This window comes from Poecilia mexicana, unplaced genomic scaffold, assembly GCF_051168715.1.
Source record: "Poecilia mexicana isolate PSO_F unplaced genomic scaffold, ASM5116871v1 scaffold_6, whole genome shotgun sequence".
Lineage (NCBI taxonomy): Eukaryota > Metazoa > Chordata > Actinopteri > Cyprinodontiformes > Poeciliidae > Poecilia > Poecilia mexicana.
Genome location: NW_028263375.1, coordinates 30,584,826 through 30,601,688, shown reverse-complemented (window position 1 = coordinate 30,601,688; position 16,863 = coordinate 30,584,826). Strand labels below are relative to the sequence as shown.

The window sequence follows — 16,863 nt, the reverse complement described above, 5'->3', positions numbered from 1 at the left end:
TAATAGTAGCTAATAGTATTAATATTGATGCTAATATAAGAATTCTATGTCAAGACATTTTCTTGTATTTAGTGTAAATCATTTCCTCATACAAAAGTATAATGTATCCATTAAATATAAGCTTCTTGCTTATAAAAAGCTTATTTTTGTTAATTCCAGTTTTACTTTCAAAATGTATTTCATTATTTTATAACAGTTTGTGATATTTTTTTTGTACAATTGAGAACTCCCCCATTTATTTGAAGACAATATGAAGAAGACCTTAAAATAAAAAGTAAAAATAAAAAGATAAAAAGTCCCTGAAATGCATAAAGTAGCTTTACAAAATAAGTAAAGATTGAAATAACCTTCCCATTGTATTTGTTTGGAGTATTTAATATTCTATAAACAGTATTTTGGGTGAAACAGCTCTGTATCTTACTTCTCTTCAAACCTGTAAGGAGAAGCAGTAAAAAACAATGACAAGTACTGGTGCTCATGTACTGGACTTTATTGACATTAAAGCAACAGAGGTGCACAATAATTATGAATACCTTACAATAAGATTCATATTCATTACCCTACACATACACATGGCTTATCAGCATAATCTGGGTACGTTTTCTTTTTTTTTTTAACTGTTTAGTTGTTACATGTTTTCCACCCACCAAAAGAGACACGTTTACGCTGAGATTTCAAATAAGCCACTTCCATCCCCTCCCTCCACACTCTGCAACAAAACTGCATTATGGGTAGGTTTCTACCAGGTTACTAAGCTGCAGAAATGACGTTTCCTTCTCTGAATATTAATACTTGTAATCCCATGTGAAGAAGCCTTCTTGGAAATGTTTACAGTGTGCAATCAGGCCAGGACTGAATGAAATGCTCAACTTTTTGTTTGTTTTTGACTCATTATTTAATTTCATCATGAGAACAAAAAGCCCATCTATAACTAAGAGGTAGAAACACAGGCAGAGTTGGAAACGGTTCAGCGCCACAACAATGATCACGTTTTTTTCCGACTGTTGTAACATCTTGAAGAGGATACACAATACAAAGCAGGAGAAAACAGGGCCACCTCCTGGTCATGCAGAAGATTTATGCTCTAATAAAACAGATGGGGGTTTAACACCAAAAAAAAAGTTTTCTGCTTCGTATTCTCTTTGTTGGGCCTTTTTTTTCTGATAATCACCAAATCCTTACTGCCGTTTCTTAGGATCGCACCTGAATGTAATGATTATAATCAACACCGTTTCATAGATGTATTTAAATATCTATTAAGCTCTTTATTTTTTTCTCTCTTTTTCGCCTGAAGGAAAATAAGTCGAAAAAAGTTTCAAATTAGGAAGAAAAAAAAAAACATGCAAAGTGAAAAAGTAAACCAAGCAAAAACAAGGAAATAAACAGGATAAAGTCACTTTAAACTCCATGTGTAGCTGACTGAACACAGATCCAAGAACATAATAATAATAAAAAAACAATCCAAACATCCACTTTAGGCAACAGGTCAAACGATGCTTCTCAGCCCAACGAGTTAACAAGCCTTGGGTTTAGATTGACGGAAGCAGCTCAGTGCCGTGTGGTAGTGGTTAAATAAAGTGTGGTGTTAAAATAATAAAAGTGTGTGTGAGAACAACAAAATGGCGGATCTAGGTCATGATGCTTCTGCTCTGTTTCTCAGTCTGCTTCTTCCTCAGACTCCTCTTCCTCTGCTGTCTCCAGCCAAGTCAGCCACTGGTTCACCTGACAGGATGAAGAAAAAATTAAGTTAGTTTTCTAACGCTTAGTGTCTGAACTGAGCGGTGTGATGGAATTTACATTAACGTTGCAATGCTTGGTAAAGTTTAGAGCTGCAATACAGATTTGTCTTTAGGAACTCGAACAGGCTGTTGAACGTTTTTGTTTGTTTAAAAACACTAGTAGGGCCCCCTGGTGGGGGGAAGGTGGATGGTCTTGTTGGGCTGGGGCGCCCCCCGTTGGATAATAGAGGAAACGCTGTGCACATCCCTCATGCCATCAAAGTGCAGGCAGAAGAAAAAGTGAAACATGCAGCCAAGTGATCCTGAGAACCAGATGCTGAAAATAATTACCATATTTTCAGTTCAGTATACAATATTTTCAGAACGTACAGCAAGTCTTTTTCATCCCATTAACAATTTTAAAGTAAAACAGTGTCCACCACAACGTTGCAGCGCTTTAGTGTGCAGTGCATTTGCTGAATGAGAAAAGATCAAATTTGTCAGTTGTCAGACTGTTAACTGGAAAAGAAAAAAAAAGTCACCAAATTGTATTCAGCAGCTGATTTTTTTTCTTTCTAGTTCAGAATCTTAAGTTTTGACAGCCGTGTACCTGGAATAAAGCTTTTCCTTTTCCAGGGAATTCTTGGGTGATGTCTTCTTTCCATGCTAGGAAGGCTTCTTCTTCAATGATCTCCATGTCGTAGAAGTTGACAAAGTAGCGCAGCAGCATACCTTATAGGAGAAAGAAAAATAAAAATGAACTAAAAGCACGTCTTAAATGAGAAATAAAAGCACCTGACGCTGCCGTACCTTTAGGGAAGCCGCTGGCGTTGCAGTGCACCTGCAGCGCGTAGAGGGCGCTGACCTGCAGCTCGGTGTGGTCGTGCAGGAACTTCTGCATGACGGGTTTGAAGGCCAGCAGCAGTTGCTTCTCCTGCTCCAGCTGCTCCTTGGAGGGGGCTGCCAGCTGGTCGTCACTCTCCGCCATACACAGCTCCTGGGAGATGTACTGGAGGAAACTGGAACCAGACGCACAGGTCAAACGATGGTCACAAAGTTTTGTTCTGCCAATAGAAACGTGGAGCTGTCGGGGCTGAAGCGCACCTTGTCATGAGGATGTTGACGAAGCCTTTGTCGGTGTGCAGCCTGGGTGAGATGTTGTCTTTAATCCACTTGTAGATGGACTGTGGTGATGGGTCGGCCTTGATCTGCTTCAGCAGCTCCTTCTCCAGCTTCAGCAGTGGGAATAGGAAGCTCAGCCCCTTCCCCTCCAGAACCTCCAGCATGCGGTCCTTGTTCTGATCGATTTCTGCCAAAAGAAAAAAGAAAAATGGAGGTGGTCACTTATGTCCATTTAGGAGACTGCTATTCTTCCACAGGCTGTATTCTCGGCCCACTCTGCCAATTAAGGAAGACGGGGTCATTTTTCTTCAACCGTTCTATAATAGTGATGCACAGATCCGATATCAACTGTTTATTATCAGTATCGGTTAGAATATTGGGTAAAAAAAAATAAACATCTATAATCGGGCATTGGTGACAGTACTCCCAATCCATAAGGACAGACTGATTCAGTCCAATTCTGTCCTTTGTTATCTGAGAAACAACATGCTATTTATTCTACATTATATTTAGAATTCCTAATTACACTTTCTGAACCATCTGAGAGGTTTGTTGCCGTTTATTTTTACATGTTTGAAACAACAACAAAAAAAATCCGATGGTCAGTTTCTTTGTCTTACATTAACCATTAGACTCCTAATGCACCGACTAAACAAAGTTGTGTTTAAGTTGAGCTCACACCTGCCAACCAAAGACCTTGACAAAGTGATAGTGTGTGAGCTGGTGGCGCAGCAGAGCGGCTCTGTACCTGGAAGCATCTTCTGCATGTTGACTTTGCTCTGCTGGAAGAGCTCAGTGAGCCACTCGCGGTCCTTCAGCTTGGCCGTCTGCTGCAGGCAGAGCAGGAAGAGTGGGAAGTGGGTGCCATTCTCCAGCGGGTGGGCCAGCTCCGCCACGCTCACCAGCTCCGCCATGACGGCCCGAGCTGCAAACTGGGCCAGGTAGGACTTCACCAGAGGCACGTCCAGCTCGATCTTTGGGCACAGGTCCAGGACGGTGAGGAAAGCCTGGTGGGAATAAATGTGACTTTTATACACTGTTTGACTGTTGTGACTTGTAGTCCAGAGAATATGATAATTATTTTTGTTTAAAAACACTGGAGGGGAAAAAAATGGAGAAGTGGAGTTCATTTGTGTTCAGCTTCACAAAGGAAAGGCTCACTGGAAACATCTCAGAAAATTTTACTGGAAAATAAATTATCCTAGAAATTATCACCATACATGAACGGGGCGGTATGTTGTGGTTTTCAAGTGCTATATTGAGAATGAAATAATGCAAGATTGCCATCTTGAGACCAATAAATAGTTATGGAAAGAATACTTCCTATTCCAGAATACACTGGAATAGGAAGATATTTTAAATATCCAAAACACAGTGACCAAAAACGAAAACTGGAAATAAAAACCACACAAAATTTCCCTTCAAAGAAATATCAGAATGGAAATTATCAACCTTATTTTAAATCATCATGATTAACTGCTTGGAAGATGAACTTCCACACTTTTATCAAGTCTTCTGCAGCAAAACATCTTTACAGATTTGTGCTCCATGTTTCTACTCTGCCCCTTGCTGAAGATGAGAGCCTCTGTGGGGGTTTTGTCAAAATGTTGTCTGGAGCCGTTCTGTGTGCTGCATCTCAGCTCTATGCGTTCCCATCGGCTTCCTGTACCTGCATGAAGTTTTCTCCGGTGATGAGGCCGTCGGCGCGCAGGGCGTGGATCAGAGTGCTGGCGTGCTCCTTGTCTTCGTCGGGCCGGTCCAGGGAGCAAACGATGATCTTACTGAGCATCTCTGGCAGGAAGTGCTTCGGCGCCTTCATCTCCCGCACGCCGCCCACGGCTTCAGTCAGGTTCTTCGTGTTCAAGTACTCAGTCATGATGGCCTCCTGGTGAGAGGATGAAACGACACTGGAATGAGCAGGAGCTTCGCTGACGGTGGGTTTTCCACCATCAGCATGTCTGCTTCTCTTACTGTGGTTTTCAGAAGCTCCTCTTTGGCAGGAGGCGGCTTTTTGTTGGTCTTCTGGGGTTTCTCCTGGATGGGTGGAGGGTTGGTCTTCAGGCCAAGCTGTGGAGGCTGGCGGAGGACAGCAGGGGGTTATGTAATGTGAAAATTACACATTCTTATTAAAAAATTACATAAGGTCCCATTTTTAAAGGGGCGGTATTATGCGTTCCTTATATTATTGTTTTTGATAAAAGCACAACATTATAACATAATGTAAAACTAAAAAATAAAAGTTTTTTCCGCACATAATACTGCCCCTTTAAGTCAGTCTGTCCCCGTCTTCTCCTACCTGTCCTAGTGGAGGGGTCTGGGTGCGGGGGGGCTGAGCACTGGGAGGCATCATAGTGGGGATCTGAGGCTGAAGCTTGGGCACCTGGTTCTTGTTGAGGAGGAATGACTGAGCCGGCCGTAGGCTGATCTGGAGACGGCACAGAGAACACAAAGAGGAATCAACCTGGAGCTGAAATTGCATCTAAATTGTTTGTACTTTTTCAGAAGCGATGCCCTCATATCTCATAATCGCAGTCAGTGGACCTGCTGCCAAAGTGAGGAAGAGAGGATGAGGAGGTGGAGGTAGAGGAAGACGAGAGGAGATGGAGACGGAGTGGAGAGCAGAAGACAGACTGACAGCAGGTTGGGTTCCTCAGAATAACGCGTCTTTTTATAATCACTGGGCATTCAGGCTCCAACAAAAAGATGGTTTAGTTGGGATTGCTTTAGATTTTAAAATGAGGTTCTGTTAAATTAAAAACAGTCTTCACCTATGGTAGATAAACTCCCAGCATCTTCAAACAGATTAGCAAATCCTGAAGGACGAAGCCAACAGCTAGTTCGAGACCAACGCAAACTACTACCATTATAATAAATGCCAAACATAATGTTTCAAGGTTTCTAATAAAAAAAGACAACAAAAAAAAACCCGCCTGTATAATCCAGACTCAAGTTGTTTTTAGACAATAGAAGCTCACTTTGGACTTGCATTGTCACCCATGACAGACGCAAAAAAACAAGTTAGCTAGCCAGCCAGCAAGGGTATATAAGCAGCTAGTTAGCGGTAGCCTCAACTGCCTCCTTCACAGACAATAAAGATGTCTATGAGAGACTGAGAGCTTCTGCAGGTTTCACCAAGTCAAATTTAAGAATTTTTCAGATCATTTTTAAGACCTGAAATTATAATAAAATGTACAAGAGAACTTTGTGTATAAATACTAACTAGCAACAGAAACGAGTCGACGCCTACAACCATCAGCAACCAGCCAAATCATTACCGACATAAAAACCTAGCTAGGTTTATCTTTGCCTGCCATTTGGTTAGCAAGGTTGTATTAGCTGCTATTAAGCTGTAGCCCCATCTACCTCAAGTCACAGAATGCAGTGAAACTCTCAAAGACGTCTGCGTGTGTCAGAATATATAGGAGCTTAATTCGCCCTGCACGACAATATTTAAGACCTGTGATTAACATACTTAAGACCAATCTTTCTCCTTTTTTAGATAAAATTAAGACATTTTAATTCCTCAATTTTAGATACAGGAGTTTGCTTTGAAGTAACCTGGGTGTAGAAAATGAGGGAGACAAAAATCATCTATAACAGGTAGGATATTAACTGCTTTGACCTTTTAACAGAACCTCACTTCAAAAGTTCTGAACTGTTTCTTTAAGTTGAGACCATCTGACAATGAGCTCCTCTAACAGCTTGTCCTACTAACCTCATCTGCATTGAGCTGTCCTTTCTTGCTGAAACGTGGAGGCATGTCCTTGGACTGAGCCTGCTGCTGACTCATGTGGTTTTGGCTCTGGTTGAGGAAATGTTGGTTCTGAACCTGCCAAACATTCAAGTGTCATTTGCTGTCGCTAAAAAACGATTACAGTCAGACACACATCTATTCACTCTTAGCTGAATTACCTGGTTGGACTTAACAAAAGACTTGGGCCCCATGTCAAACTGCGACTGCTGAGGAGGCGCAATGTGGCCGCTGTGGCCGTTGAAGAGTGGGTTGGTGCGATGGCGTCCCATAGTGGGCGAATACCTGTCCTGAATAACACCCGGTCCGGTTCCGATCCCGCTGCCTAACAAACAAAAGCACAGAGGACTTCAGATGTAGAAATTGGGACGCTGACATCAGTGTTGAAGATGTCTGTGCTGCAAAACATGCTAGCACTGAAATGCTAGTTTAGGCTTGAATAGCTTTGCTTGTAGGATAATTCTTTCTACCACAACAATAGTCTTTTTCAGCACCCAATCAGATTGTTGTTGATGATGTCACTCCACCGGAATCATGAGTCGTACCTGTAGCTCACTTGAGCATGCGCTAAAAGAAATACTTCTGGATCATTGTAAAAATGTAGATTAACCAAGCATGACATATTTACTTATATTAATTAAAATCCTACTTAATATAAGAGGATCAATTTTCTTGCACAATGTTATAATTCTCGTAATGAATAATTGTCATTATTTAGTTCAAAGATTACAATTTAGTAGAAAATTGTGTATCCAGTCAAAGGACTGCAACTCTTCTGCGCTGTCAATGCGCCCTCTGGTGGTCTCATCATAGACACACAAATGAACAATAATACACAGATCCTATGAGATCGTTATTTGACTATATGCTCATGGGAAATACTAATCTAATACTCCATGTTTCCTCCTCTTTGAATATTATACAGGTACATACACTTGCTAGATTTTTTTGTTATTCAGAAAATAGCATTCAGAGCAGTCTAGAGAAGTGCAATAAAACCATTTTTATCTTTAGGTTATTCTTCTCTTTAAGATGAAATACTATTTTTACGATTACAATAAAACACAAAAAGAAATAAAACAACCCTCCCTGAAGTATTTCTTAAAGCGCATGAACAAATAAGCTGACAGTACAGATTGTGGAGTGACGAAACAAAGACCAGCCAGAACTTTTGTATGTAAAATAAATAAATAAATGAAACGATTGGTTGAGTTGAAATTTCTACTTATTAAAATTTATGTATTTAATTGAAATGAACATGTCAAAATCCTGATCCTAATAAAAACAGCTACAAAACGTGGACAGAAAACATGATCCCACACCTGGCATCTGTCCAAACATGTCGGCCAATCCCCCAAGAGTCTCCCTGTCCAGTTTCATTCTGTTGGGCATGAAAGGGCTTTCCAGAAAGAAGTCCATCCTCATCCCCTGAGACATGGGTGCTGGGATGAAAACACCCAAATCCTAGAGGAAAAACAACAATCGTTAATAAAACGATCCTACAAACTACATCATTTCATGGCTAAATATGGTAAAGATGGCTGACCTTCACTGCGTCCTGACGGATCTGGTTAATCGTCTTTGGTCCGTTGTCGATGAAGGCCTTGCGGGGGACCCAGTTGTTTTCACGCAGCTCCACTGTGTCTTGCAGCAGGAAGCGGATCCTGGCAGGCAGCTCCTTGTTGTTCATTAAGGATCGCATACGGCCAAAGTACTGATCCATTAAAGACTGTTGGGAGCGCACGGAGAGGGAGGAAGTGCTCAACACAGTGCTGAATTTAAATCCAATCCTCAGCCACACCGAGGGCCACATTAGAGGCCCTTACCTTTGCTTTCTCATGGTCGAGTCTCGGCCCCACTGTTCTCATTATCTGACAGAGGCATTCCAGATCCTCTCCCATATCCTTGAGCTGGACTCTCTTCTTCTTTTCCAGAAGCTTTGGACATAACAACAGGAAGTAAGGAAGGAGTCACCACGAGTCTGATGGTTATGATTAAAAACTATTAAACAAACAGGAGAAAAAGCATGAGCTCACTGTTTTGATGCACTTATGAAGGATAGATTCATGGATGAGGTCAAGTTTGCCAAGTTCCCCGATGAATTTAATGTTGCCAAGCATCTTGATCTTGGCGATGGCACGTTGCTCCTCCTCCTCAGAAGTGAGAGGGTTGTCATGTTTGTCATAGACTGAAAGGAAGGACAGGTCAGCAGCAGCTTTATCAGGACACAGGCTCTCTGGCTGATTACCGAAGTTTAAAAAGCCTGACCTGCTCATTCCTTTTTGAATGAAGCCGGGTTTTTTTTTCTGTCTGAAATGTTGCTGTATGTAGCAACATTTCAAAATATAGCTCAAAAGACCATCACCTTTGACTTACTTTCAACATTTCTGGTGCGATTTTCAAATTCATCTTGAAGCTTGGAAATCAGCAGTCTTCTGAAGGTCTGGAAGGAGAAAAAAAAATATTTGTCAATTTGCTTCTGTATTCAAACCAAACCTGATTTCTTAATTTGGGTCCCAAGGCTCAAAATCATCTTTTTTTAAAAGAGTTCTCAGTCACTGTTTAATTTAATAATACTATAATATTCTCAAAAGGTGCTTTCGCACTGCACAGAACGGAACGGAACATTACGGTTGTGTTTGCATTACAACTTGCGACCGGTGTTATAGATCAACTGGTGGCTAAATCAACTGGTGGTGGCAGCTGGAAAAGACTGATGTTTCTGTGGGCGTGGCTTTTTAGGACCCCTTTACTGAACCAGGAAGTAAACAATGCAATAAGCTTAAAGAACTACAAATCTTTGCAAAAATACTATCGGATTCCGTAAAACAACCACTAAGATCTCAGGAATAACTAATTAGAAAGACTTTATTGGTCTAATATGGCTTGTTGCCTTTTTTTTTTTTTTTTTAAAGTTCATCTGCAAAACCATCAAAACGTGTAAATTACGCAGAACTTGTCCTGACTTATGTGTTGCTTCAGAGGTTGAAACTCGTCAAAGAAAGATCGAAACAGATCTCGATGTAGCATGAGCAGATCTCAAAGCAAAGATTATTCCCTGAAAGCCGACATAAATGTTGAAGAGCCTTGGGATTAAAAATGAAATGCTTAAAAAGTTCGACTGGCTGTGTAATTTTTCCACATATTCCTCATATTGTGATATTTCAAATAGGTATCCACAGAAACTATAGCGAAATCTTTTTAACTGTTTCTGTAACGCTACACTTTATTTCCCAGCTGTCATTGATTGTCATCTAACGGACACCCCGCGCTTTAACAACCAGGCCTGGATTAATTGGTGGCATTTTCAGAATCTCAGTTCGAGTGAAGATTTTAACCTGTTTTTGATGTAAAAGTATATAAGACAATTGTTTTTTCAGCGATGTCTCATATGGTTGAGAATTACGGTCACTTGATGAAAAGAATAAAGACGAGGAAAAAATATCAACAATAAGGAAGAAATGACACTGCCACATAGATCTGCGGTAGCCATGTCTTCTGTAAATGAGCTAGGAAATAAAGTGTAACATTACAGAAACAGTAGGGGGGGTCCTAAAAAGCCACGCTCACAGAAACATCAGTCTTTTCCAGCTGCCACCACTAGTTGATCTATAACACCGGTCGCAAGTTGTAATGCGAACACAACCGTTCCGTTCCATGTAGTGCGAAAACACGTAAAGGGAAATTAAACTAGTTACATTTAAATAAAGTGGAATTAAAAAGAGTTCAGTGAATTTATTTATTTCCTCAGGTCAGTTCATCAGCATCAACAATAACTGAAGAATCTGACTAATATGGGTTACAACAGCATTTAATTTCCCTTTGAATGTGAAATCTAGGAAAAATCTCAGACTGTAAGGAACCACTAATGGTTTTCATTATCTGACATGACATTTATTGTATTGACAAGTGAAACTTGCTCTGTTTTCTTTTCCCATGCATAAATCTCAACTTTTCCCTTCTTCTTAAAGCCTGAGAATCCCAGTCCTTGCCCTCAGACCATAACAGCCACTTACTGTGCTCTGCTTTTGGGATGTTTGGATCTCAGATGAAGGGCCATCAAAGTTTGGAGCGTCCTCTGCCAAGCGCAGACATAGCTGAGCATAGAGCGAGCTATATTTCGGCTCTTCTAGGGCTTTGTCTACAATCTGAAACGAAACAGAGTTGGGATGTGAGTCAGCAAGAGCAGCGGCGCGTCCACACATCTCCGCTTAGCTCGGCTAAACGGATCCGAAACGTTCACGTACCAGCAAGATGATTCCTTTAAGGACGAGTTTTGAATCTACGCCCACATTCAGGAGCTCAAGGCATAGCTTGTCAAACTTCTCAGGCGTGAGTTTGTTGAGTATGCTAGGAAAGAAATAAAAAAAGAAGGTAAAAATAAGACAGCAAGGTCGGTTAAAAAAACAAAAAACAGTCATGTTTTATACTTAGAAGCAGCACCTGATGCAGAAAGGAACAGGCCTGAAGTGCTTTTTTCAAACCACATGCCATCCTAATGACTGCAGTCTTATCTTTTGTTTTGGTGTAAACAAGCAGAAACGCGACTCCGCCTCAGTGTGGCTTGAAATGGCTTCAGAAAAGCTTAAGATTCAACCATTTGACTCGACCGATTTAAAAAGAGCATTTTTATGTGTTTTCCAGGCTTATAGTAGCATTTTATAGCACAATCAAGTAACTATGTTACTGTGAGTTATAAAATGCTGCATATATCAAATATGAGTCAAGACATTTGACTTTGTAATTTAGCGCCTTGAAATTGGGTCTCTGTCTCTTTAAAAATCATCTGCTCTTTCTGAAAATCTGCTTTCAGGGAGTCATCACAACATGGGTCCTCTATAACCCTTTAACAAAGTTGCACTGAGAAGTAGCTTGTATAATGAGCTCAGCAGATGCGCAGCAGGTGTTTGCCAATTGCTGCTGGCTAGTCTGAAGGAGCTGAGAGGGGGCAGTCTGAGGCAGAAACTTGGAAACTGCACCTCTGAGGACGAGTATCATCTTCAAAGGCAGAGCTACATCTCATCAAATGTTTTGCACAGATGAACGGATGCCACAGGAGATTAACAGATTTCTCAAAAGGTTAGGGTTAAATGTTGGTTCAGGTTAGCTTAACCCTGGTATGTTTTTGAAGAGTTAATAACATAACATGATGTAAAGCTCAAAAAAGTTATATATTGTCCCTTTAAGATCACTTGTTGCCTTTAATTATGGTTAAATCCAATTCTCGCATATCTTGTGATTTTATTTCCCAAAAAACATTTGAATTCCTGTACACCAATCGGGTCCTTACCCCCTCACTTTCCTGAAGATTGCATCGTGTCGCTCTTTCTCGTTGCTGGAGTTGGCATCTCGTCTAGTGCTTCGTGAAGGAACCCATCTCTGAACGCTTTGCCCTGGGGTTTTCCCCAGGAACTCGCTGCAAACGCAAAAAGACTCAGTTCAACAGAGTCCAGCAACAGCAGCAGCAGAACGGTTTGTACAGAACGCAACACAAAGGTCATTGTTCTGAGAGCAAACCTCCAGCACCTGCACAATCCCAATCACTGCTACCTTTCTATTAGCTTCACTTCAACCCGACTTTGTGGAAAACCCGTCACCACAAACAGATAAATAGAGTCTGAAATGGCAGTACAGAACTACTGGGAATTGTACTTAAAGTTCCCTGGAGTTCCAGCTTCTATTCTTTCAGTCTTCAGCAGAGTGACGACAAAAAAAAAAAAAAAAAAATTCTTGGCGGTCAAATGAGCTTTATGTCAATAAGAACTGAGTCTAAAGCTAACCCTACCTGTTGCCGACAGTCTTGGGATAGTGCTGAGGTGCACCCCTACCACCTCCTCCCCCCGAAGAAGCACTGCAGAGGAAAATAACCAGAGGAACGCGTCAACTTCACGCCACAAACTGGAACTGTTCGGCAAACACAAGGCCATTCACCAGTAAACCCAATTTAAGAAAACTAAAGGAATAAGTGATCTGCACATCTACAGTGTTGACTCTGAACATCTACTGTTTGGAGAGAGACTGAACAGTTCCCCAGAGTCAGTAAACTGGAAGGGAAAGCTGCTGGGAATGAGTGCAGCTACTTAAGGAAGAGATTTACTTTTGCTTTTCATCAGCAAATCAAAGCTACCATTTGATCATTAAACACTTCACATCTCTGTCAACTGTTTAAAGAGCAACACAACTGAATTCTAGCTCAATACTTTCCTGCTATAATTCAGTACTATAACCAAGTACTGAATTAGTTTTGTAACCGACATTTATCTCATCTAACAGCCATTAGTCTGTAAACTGACTGAACGTTACTACAGGTTGAAGCAATGCGTCATTATTATGCACATGTTGGCAAGTCATGAACCAGGTGAAAAGCTTTTGATTCATGAATATCTGATCAGCATAAAACCACAGCATCTTATTCAGAACTAGATTTTACTTGACCAATTTCACCACTTTTGTTTGCTTGTATTAAAATCATTAGTGTACTGGACAAAAATCTGATTAAATCTGGATTTGTTTAGAAGAATAAATTCCATCTAAAGTGCCAACAAAGTAGCAGAGATTTATCTGGGCAGAAACAAACCAGATTATAAACATTTCTTTCCCCTCGGGTGCAGTAGGTCAACTTGATTGTTCATTTTAGATATACAGCTAAAGGAAATTTGTGTCTGAGTTCATCAGAAAACTTCTCGGTTCTGTTCTTAATCAGATGGTCAATGAAGGGATTCAGGTTGAGGCACGACTGAAGAAGAATTTAGGAGTTTTTGCATTAAAAAAAACAAACAAACCCAGCAGTCATTTAAAGAGACAGCAAACATTTCATTCAACATTCGTCTTGCTCTAATTGAAGCAATTACACTTTAGTTTTATCATTTTCATTAGAAGGTGACCTTAACTCAGATGAATGTTACTAGGCAGCAGACAGAAAGCTCAGCTTCGTGAAACTAGCATCACATGTATCTTTAAGGATTGACATTCAGCTCAGAAGCCAGGGGATTGCTTTAAGTTTTAACTGAAAAACACTGAACATAGGTGTTCTTACTCCGTTGTACCAAAGCTAAAACTGTTGACTGATTCCAATAACAAAGATGGAAGAAATTTAGGAATTTTCTGTGACGGAGCTTTTCACAAAATTCCTTCACAAGCTTTTGTGAAGGATTTTTTTCTGAAGAAAAACATCAGAAGCATTCTGATCTACAGAAGCGATGACGGTGATGATGTGCATAGTGCAGACGGTGTGACAGAGCGGTACATGGAAATATTCCCCAGGGCCGCCTTGTTGTTAAACCAGAGACAGCATGATCTTCCATCCAGTCTACATTCACAAGCTGTTATAGAATCACATTTCAACACAGCTTGTTTCTTATCTACAACTTGCACACAATAATGAACAGCTGCTTCCCATCTCCAGTTCATAGCTATGAACTCTCAATATCATCAAGCTAGTGTTAAAATCTTAAACAATCATGGAGGGCTTTTTGTGCAACAAAACAGACTTTGAATCCCTTCTAAGGATCAGTCTATGTACCCAGCCACCCCTTTAAAAAAAAAAGGTCTCACAATGCAAAGTGCCTGACAGCCATTTTGAGCATTCCCAATCCTGCTTTGTTTTAAATGCCGGAAGTCCCAGCCCAAAACCCTATTATAGGGCCGACCCTGGAATAAATGACTTATATTCCCGTTAGTAGGCCTTGGAAAAAAAAAAAGAGAGAAAAAAAAGCCCCTGTGATTTATTACCTGAAACGAGAAGCACCCCCTTCTGCAATCACACTCTCCACTTTGGCGGCTTGACAATGAAGAATACTCAAAAGAATAAGAATAATAGGAGGGGATGGGGAAAACGGGGCTGAGGAAGACAGAAGAAAAAAAAAACAGAATCAGCATCATAAAGGAAAATTAAAATGGAAAATAAGAAATTCACAGGAATGTAAAAAAGGAACCACTCTAAATCACATCTTGTTACCTAAGAATAACGTGTTTCCATTTCTGTGTCACTGTTCTAACAAGAACACAAAGAACTCGGTGAGCCAAAATGCATGAATGTGAATAGGACCCTTTTGTCGACAACAAAGAAGAAGCTGCGTCAGCTAACATGCTAATGCTATCCGCTAACATAAATAATTAGCTAGCTCACTATGCTGCTGAATCCATAAATTAGCTCCGTCACGACACTAGCAGAGCGGTTAAATGTATAAGCGGCTGGGTTTATACAGCATGTGTGATGAACACCGACATGCTGCTGTGGTCTAAATATTAATCGTTCGTCATTATGGATGCAAAAACAGCAGAACCGATGTGAACGTTATGTACTGGTGCAGAGGCTCGGGGCAGGGCAGCATGGACAGCCGAGGATGCTTTCCACTCAACCGGCCTTTTATTGTCATCCTGATAGAGGTGTGGAGAATTATGTCTGGGTCTAAATAACCCATTCATGGCGACTGACTCCCCACAATATTGACGCAACGTGTTTTCCTAAACTTATTATATGCAAATACTAAAATTATGTATGCGTGCATGTATATTTACACGTAAATAAAACTCGCTGTAACTAGGCTACGACGCCATTTTCTACTAGAATATAAATCAGCCGACCCGTCTCCAGGCTAGGCTACCAGCCGGTTCCCGAGCTAATATGCGCTAGTTAGCTTAACTCGAGCTGATGCTCTGTGCTTGCAAGCTAGCAGAGGCCATTTTGGATAAGCCGGTGCGGTTTTGTAAAGGGACATAAATCCGCCTTACCTTCACCAAAGCAACTTCAGTTTTGTTTTGTTGTTTGCGTACCAAAGAAGAAATGAGAGGGCCTCTACAAGAAAAGCGAATTTTGCAGCAGAATGCCAGGAGGGCGTAAAAGTCGAAAAATATCCACAAAAACACACACTTCAACCCTGTGCCTCTGCCTGGTTTGTTTGCGTTAGCTGGCTAGAAACGAGCTCGCAGCCTTATGGGGGTAGAGAGACCTCATCTCCTATTGGTCGCTTATTTTGTTGCCATGTAAGTGCTGACCAATCACATCAAAGAAATGTTTTTAGGGCGTTACCGTTACCTCATATAATCCACTGACAGATTTTTATTTATTTATTTATTTATTGTTTCACACAAAGACAACTGGCAGATTTAGCTGATTGACAAAAACATACTCTGAGCGCAAAAAATTCAAATGACATTTTAATTCTGCCAACAAAATTATGGTCGGCTAAGTTTATAATTTTAAACAGGAGAAACTAGAAAAACTGAGTGTTCATAAATGTATGAAACATTTATGAACCCTTAAGCTAATTACTATAGCAATCTTGAACATCTCATATAACTCATAAACATATGCAATATGTTTGATCTTTTCCAGTCATCTTATACATATTAATATTCAGTGACTTAGAACATTCCTGAAAAGTTCATTTGTTTCAATAGTTCAACTCAGTAAGTGAAAAGCATTGACTAATTTAACAGACCTATGACTTTCAATCTTCTGTTAAATATGTTATTACCAGTTGATGAAAGCCCAATATTTAAGAGCAGACACATCAAATTTGAGGTGGGCTAAATGAAAAGTATTTTTCTTAAAGATTTATTTTTTATTTATTTTATTTTATTTATTTTTTGCTTTGTTAATCTAGTTTTAATCTGACAAATTAGCCTCGGATCACATCTTCTAATTTATCCAAGCTGATGGTATTTAGCACAGGGCCAGCACAAGATAGTCCAGGGCTTCAAGCAGAATCTAATAAGGGGATCCACTTTCTGTTCAGATTACCACTCACTAGCAACAAAACGTATTTACATAACACACTTTAAGCAGAAAACTGAACTGAAAGATATCAAAAACTCTGAGTATTCTTCTATCATTGTTTTGTGGGGGAGGAGGGTTTCTTGGCATTTATTAAAAGTGTACAGAAATGTTTCTCTTCACATACAATGAAAGACTGCTCTTCCATATATTCGTTTCTACCCAACAACCCTATTGGTAACTCAGAAATTTGTAAAAAGTCGTCATTTCAAGACAATCAGTCTGTGTTTATGTCTGCTTTACTGATGTAGTTAGTTATGAAAATATAAGTGTTTAAATCTAAAAATAGGTCCATTTCTTATAGAAAGAATAATAGCTTAGTGATGTGGAGCATTAAGTTGGACATTTGATATTTTTTCTCTTTGTTCACATCTATTTAATCAGAAAGTAGAAAACGTCTGAGATTTCAAATTTCTTCTTCAAAAATGTCTTCTTCTTTATTTATGCGTCATTTCTGCTAGTTAGCGGAAATAGCTCAAAAACACACATTTTGG

At 40.2% G+C, this 16,863-nt stretch overlaps 1 protein-coding gene and 1 non-coding gene across 2 annotated transcripts; both read right to left on the bottom strand.

Moving 5' to 3' along the window:
* Positions 1–469: 469 nt before the first annotated feature.
* Positions 470–14,430, bottom strand: eif4g2b (eukaryotic translation initiation factor 4, gamma 2b). The gene is made up of 19 exons (XM_088006577.1): positions 14,323–14,430; positions 11,882–12,007; positions 10,839–10,941; positions 10,608–10,739; positions 8,968–9,034; positions 8,628–8,779; positions 8,418–8,528; positions 8,138–8,320; positions 7,914–8,055; positions 6,753–6,916; positions 6,556–6,669; positions 5,137–5,265; positions 4,812–4,916; positions 4,510–4,725; positions 3,589–3,847; positions 2,823–3,027; positions 2,529–2,737; positions 2,329–2,450; positions 470–1,722 (listed from the first exon to the last, which is right to left on the bottom strand). Exons 6-19 carry the CDS (start codon positions 8,709–8,711, stop codon positions 1,657–1,659), a joined length of 2,109 nt encoding a protein of 702 aa, XP_087862703.1. The 5' UTR covers positions 8,712–8,779; positions 8,968–9,034; positions 10,608–10,739; positions 10,839–10,941; positions 11,882–12,007; positions 14,323–14,430; the 3' UTR covers positions 470–1,656.
* LOC148159496 (small nucleolar RNA SNORD97) lies at positions 5,348–5,525 on the bottom strand. Its single transcript, XR_015763210.1, has one exon. It is a non-coding gene; the product is annotated as a small nucleolar RNA SNORD97 (small nucleolar RNA).
* Positions 14,431–16,863: the final 2,433 nt, after the last annotated feature.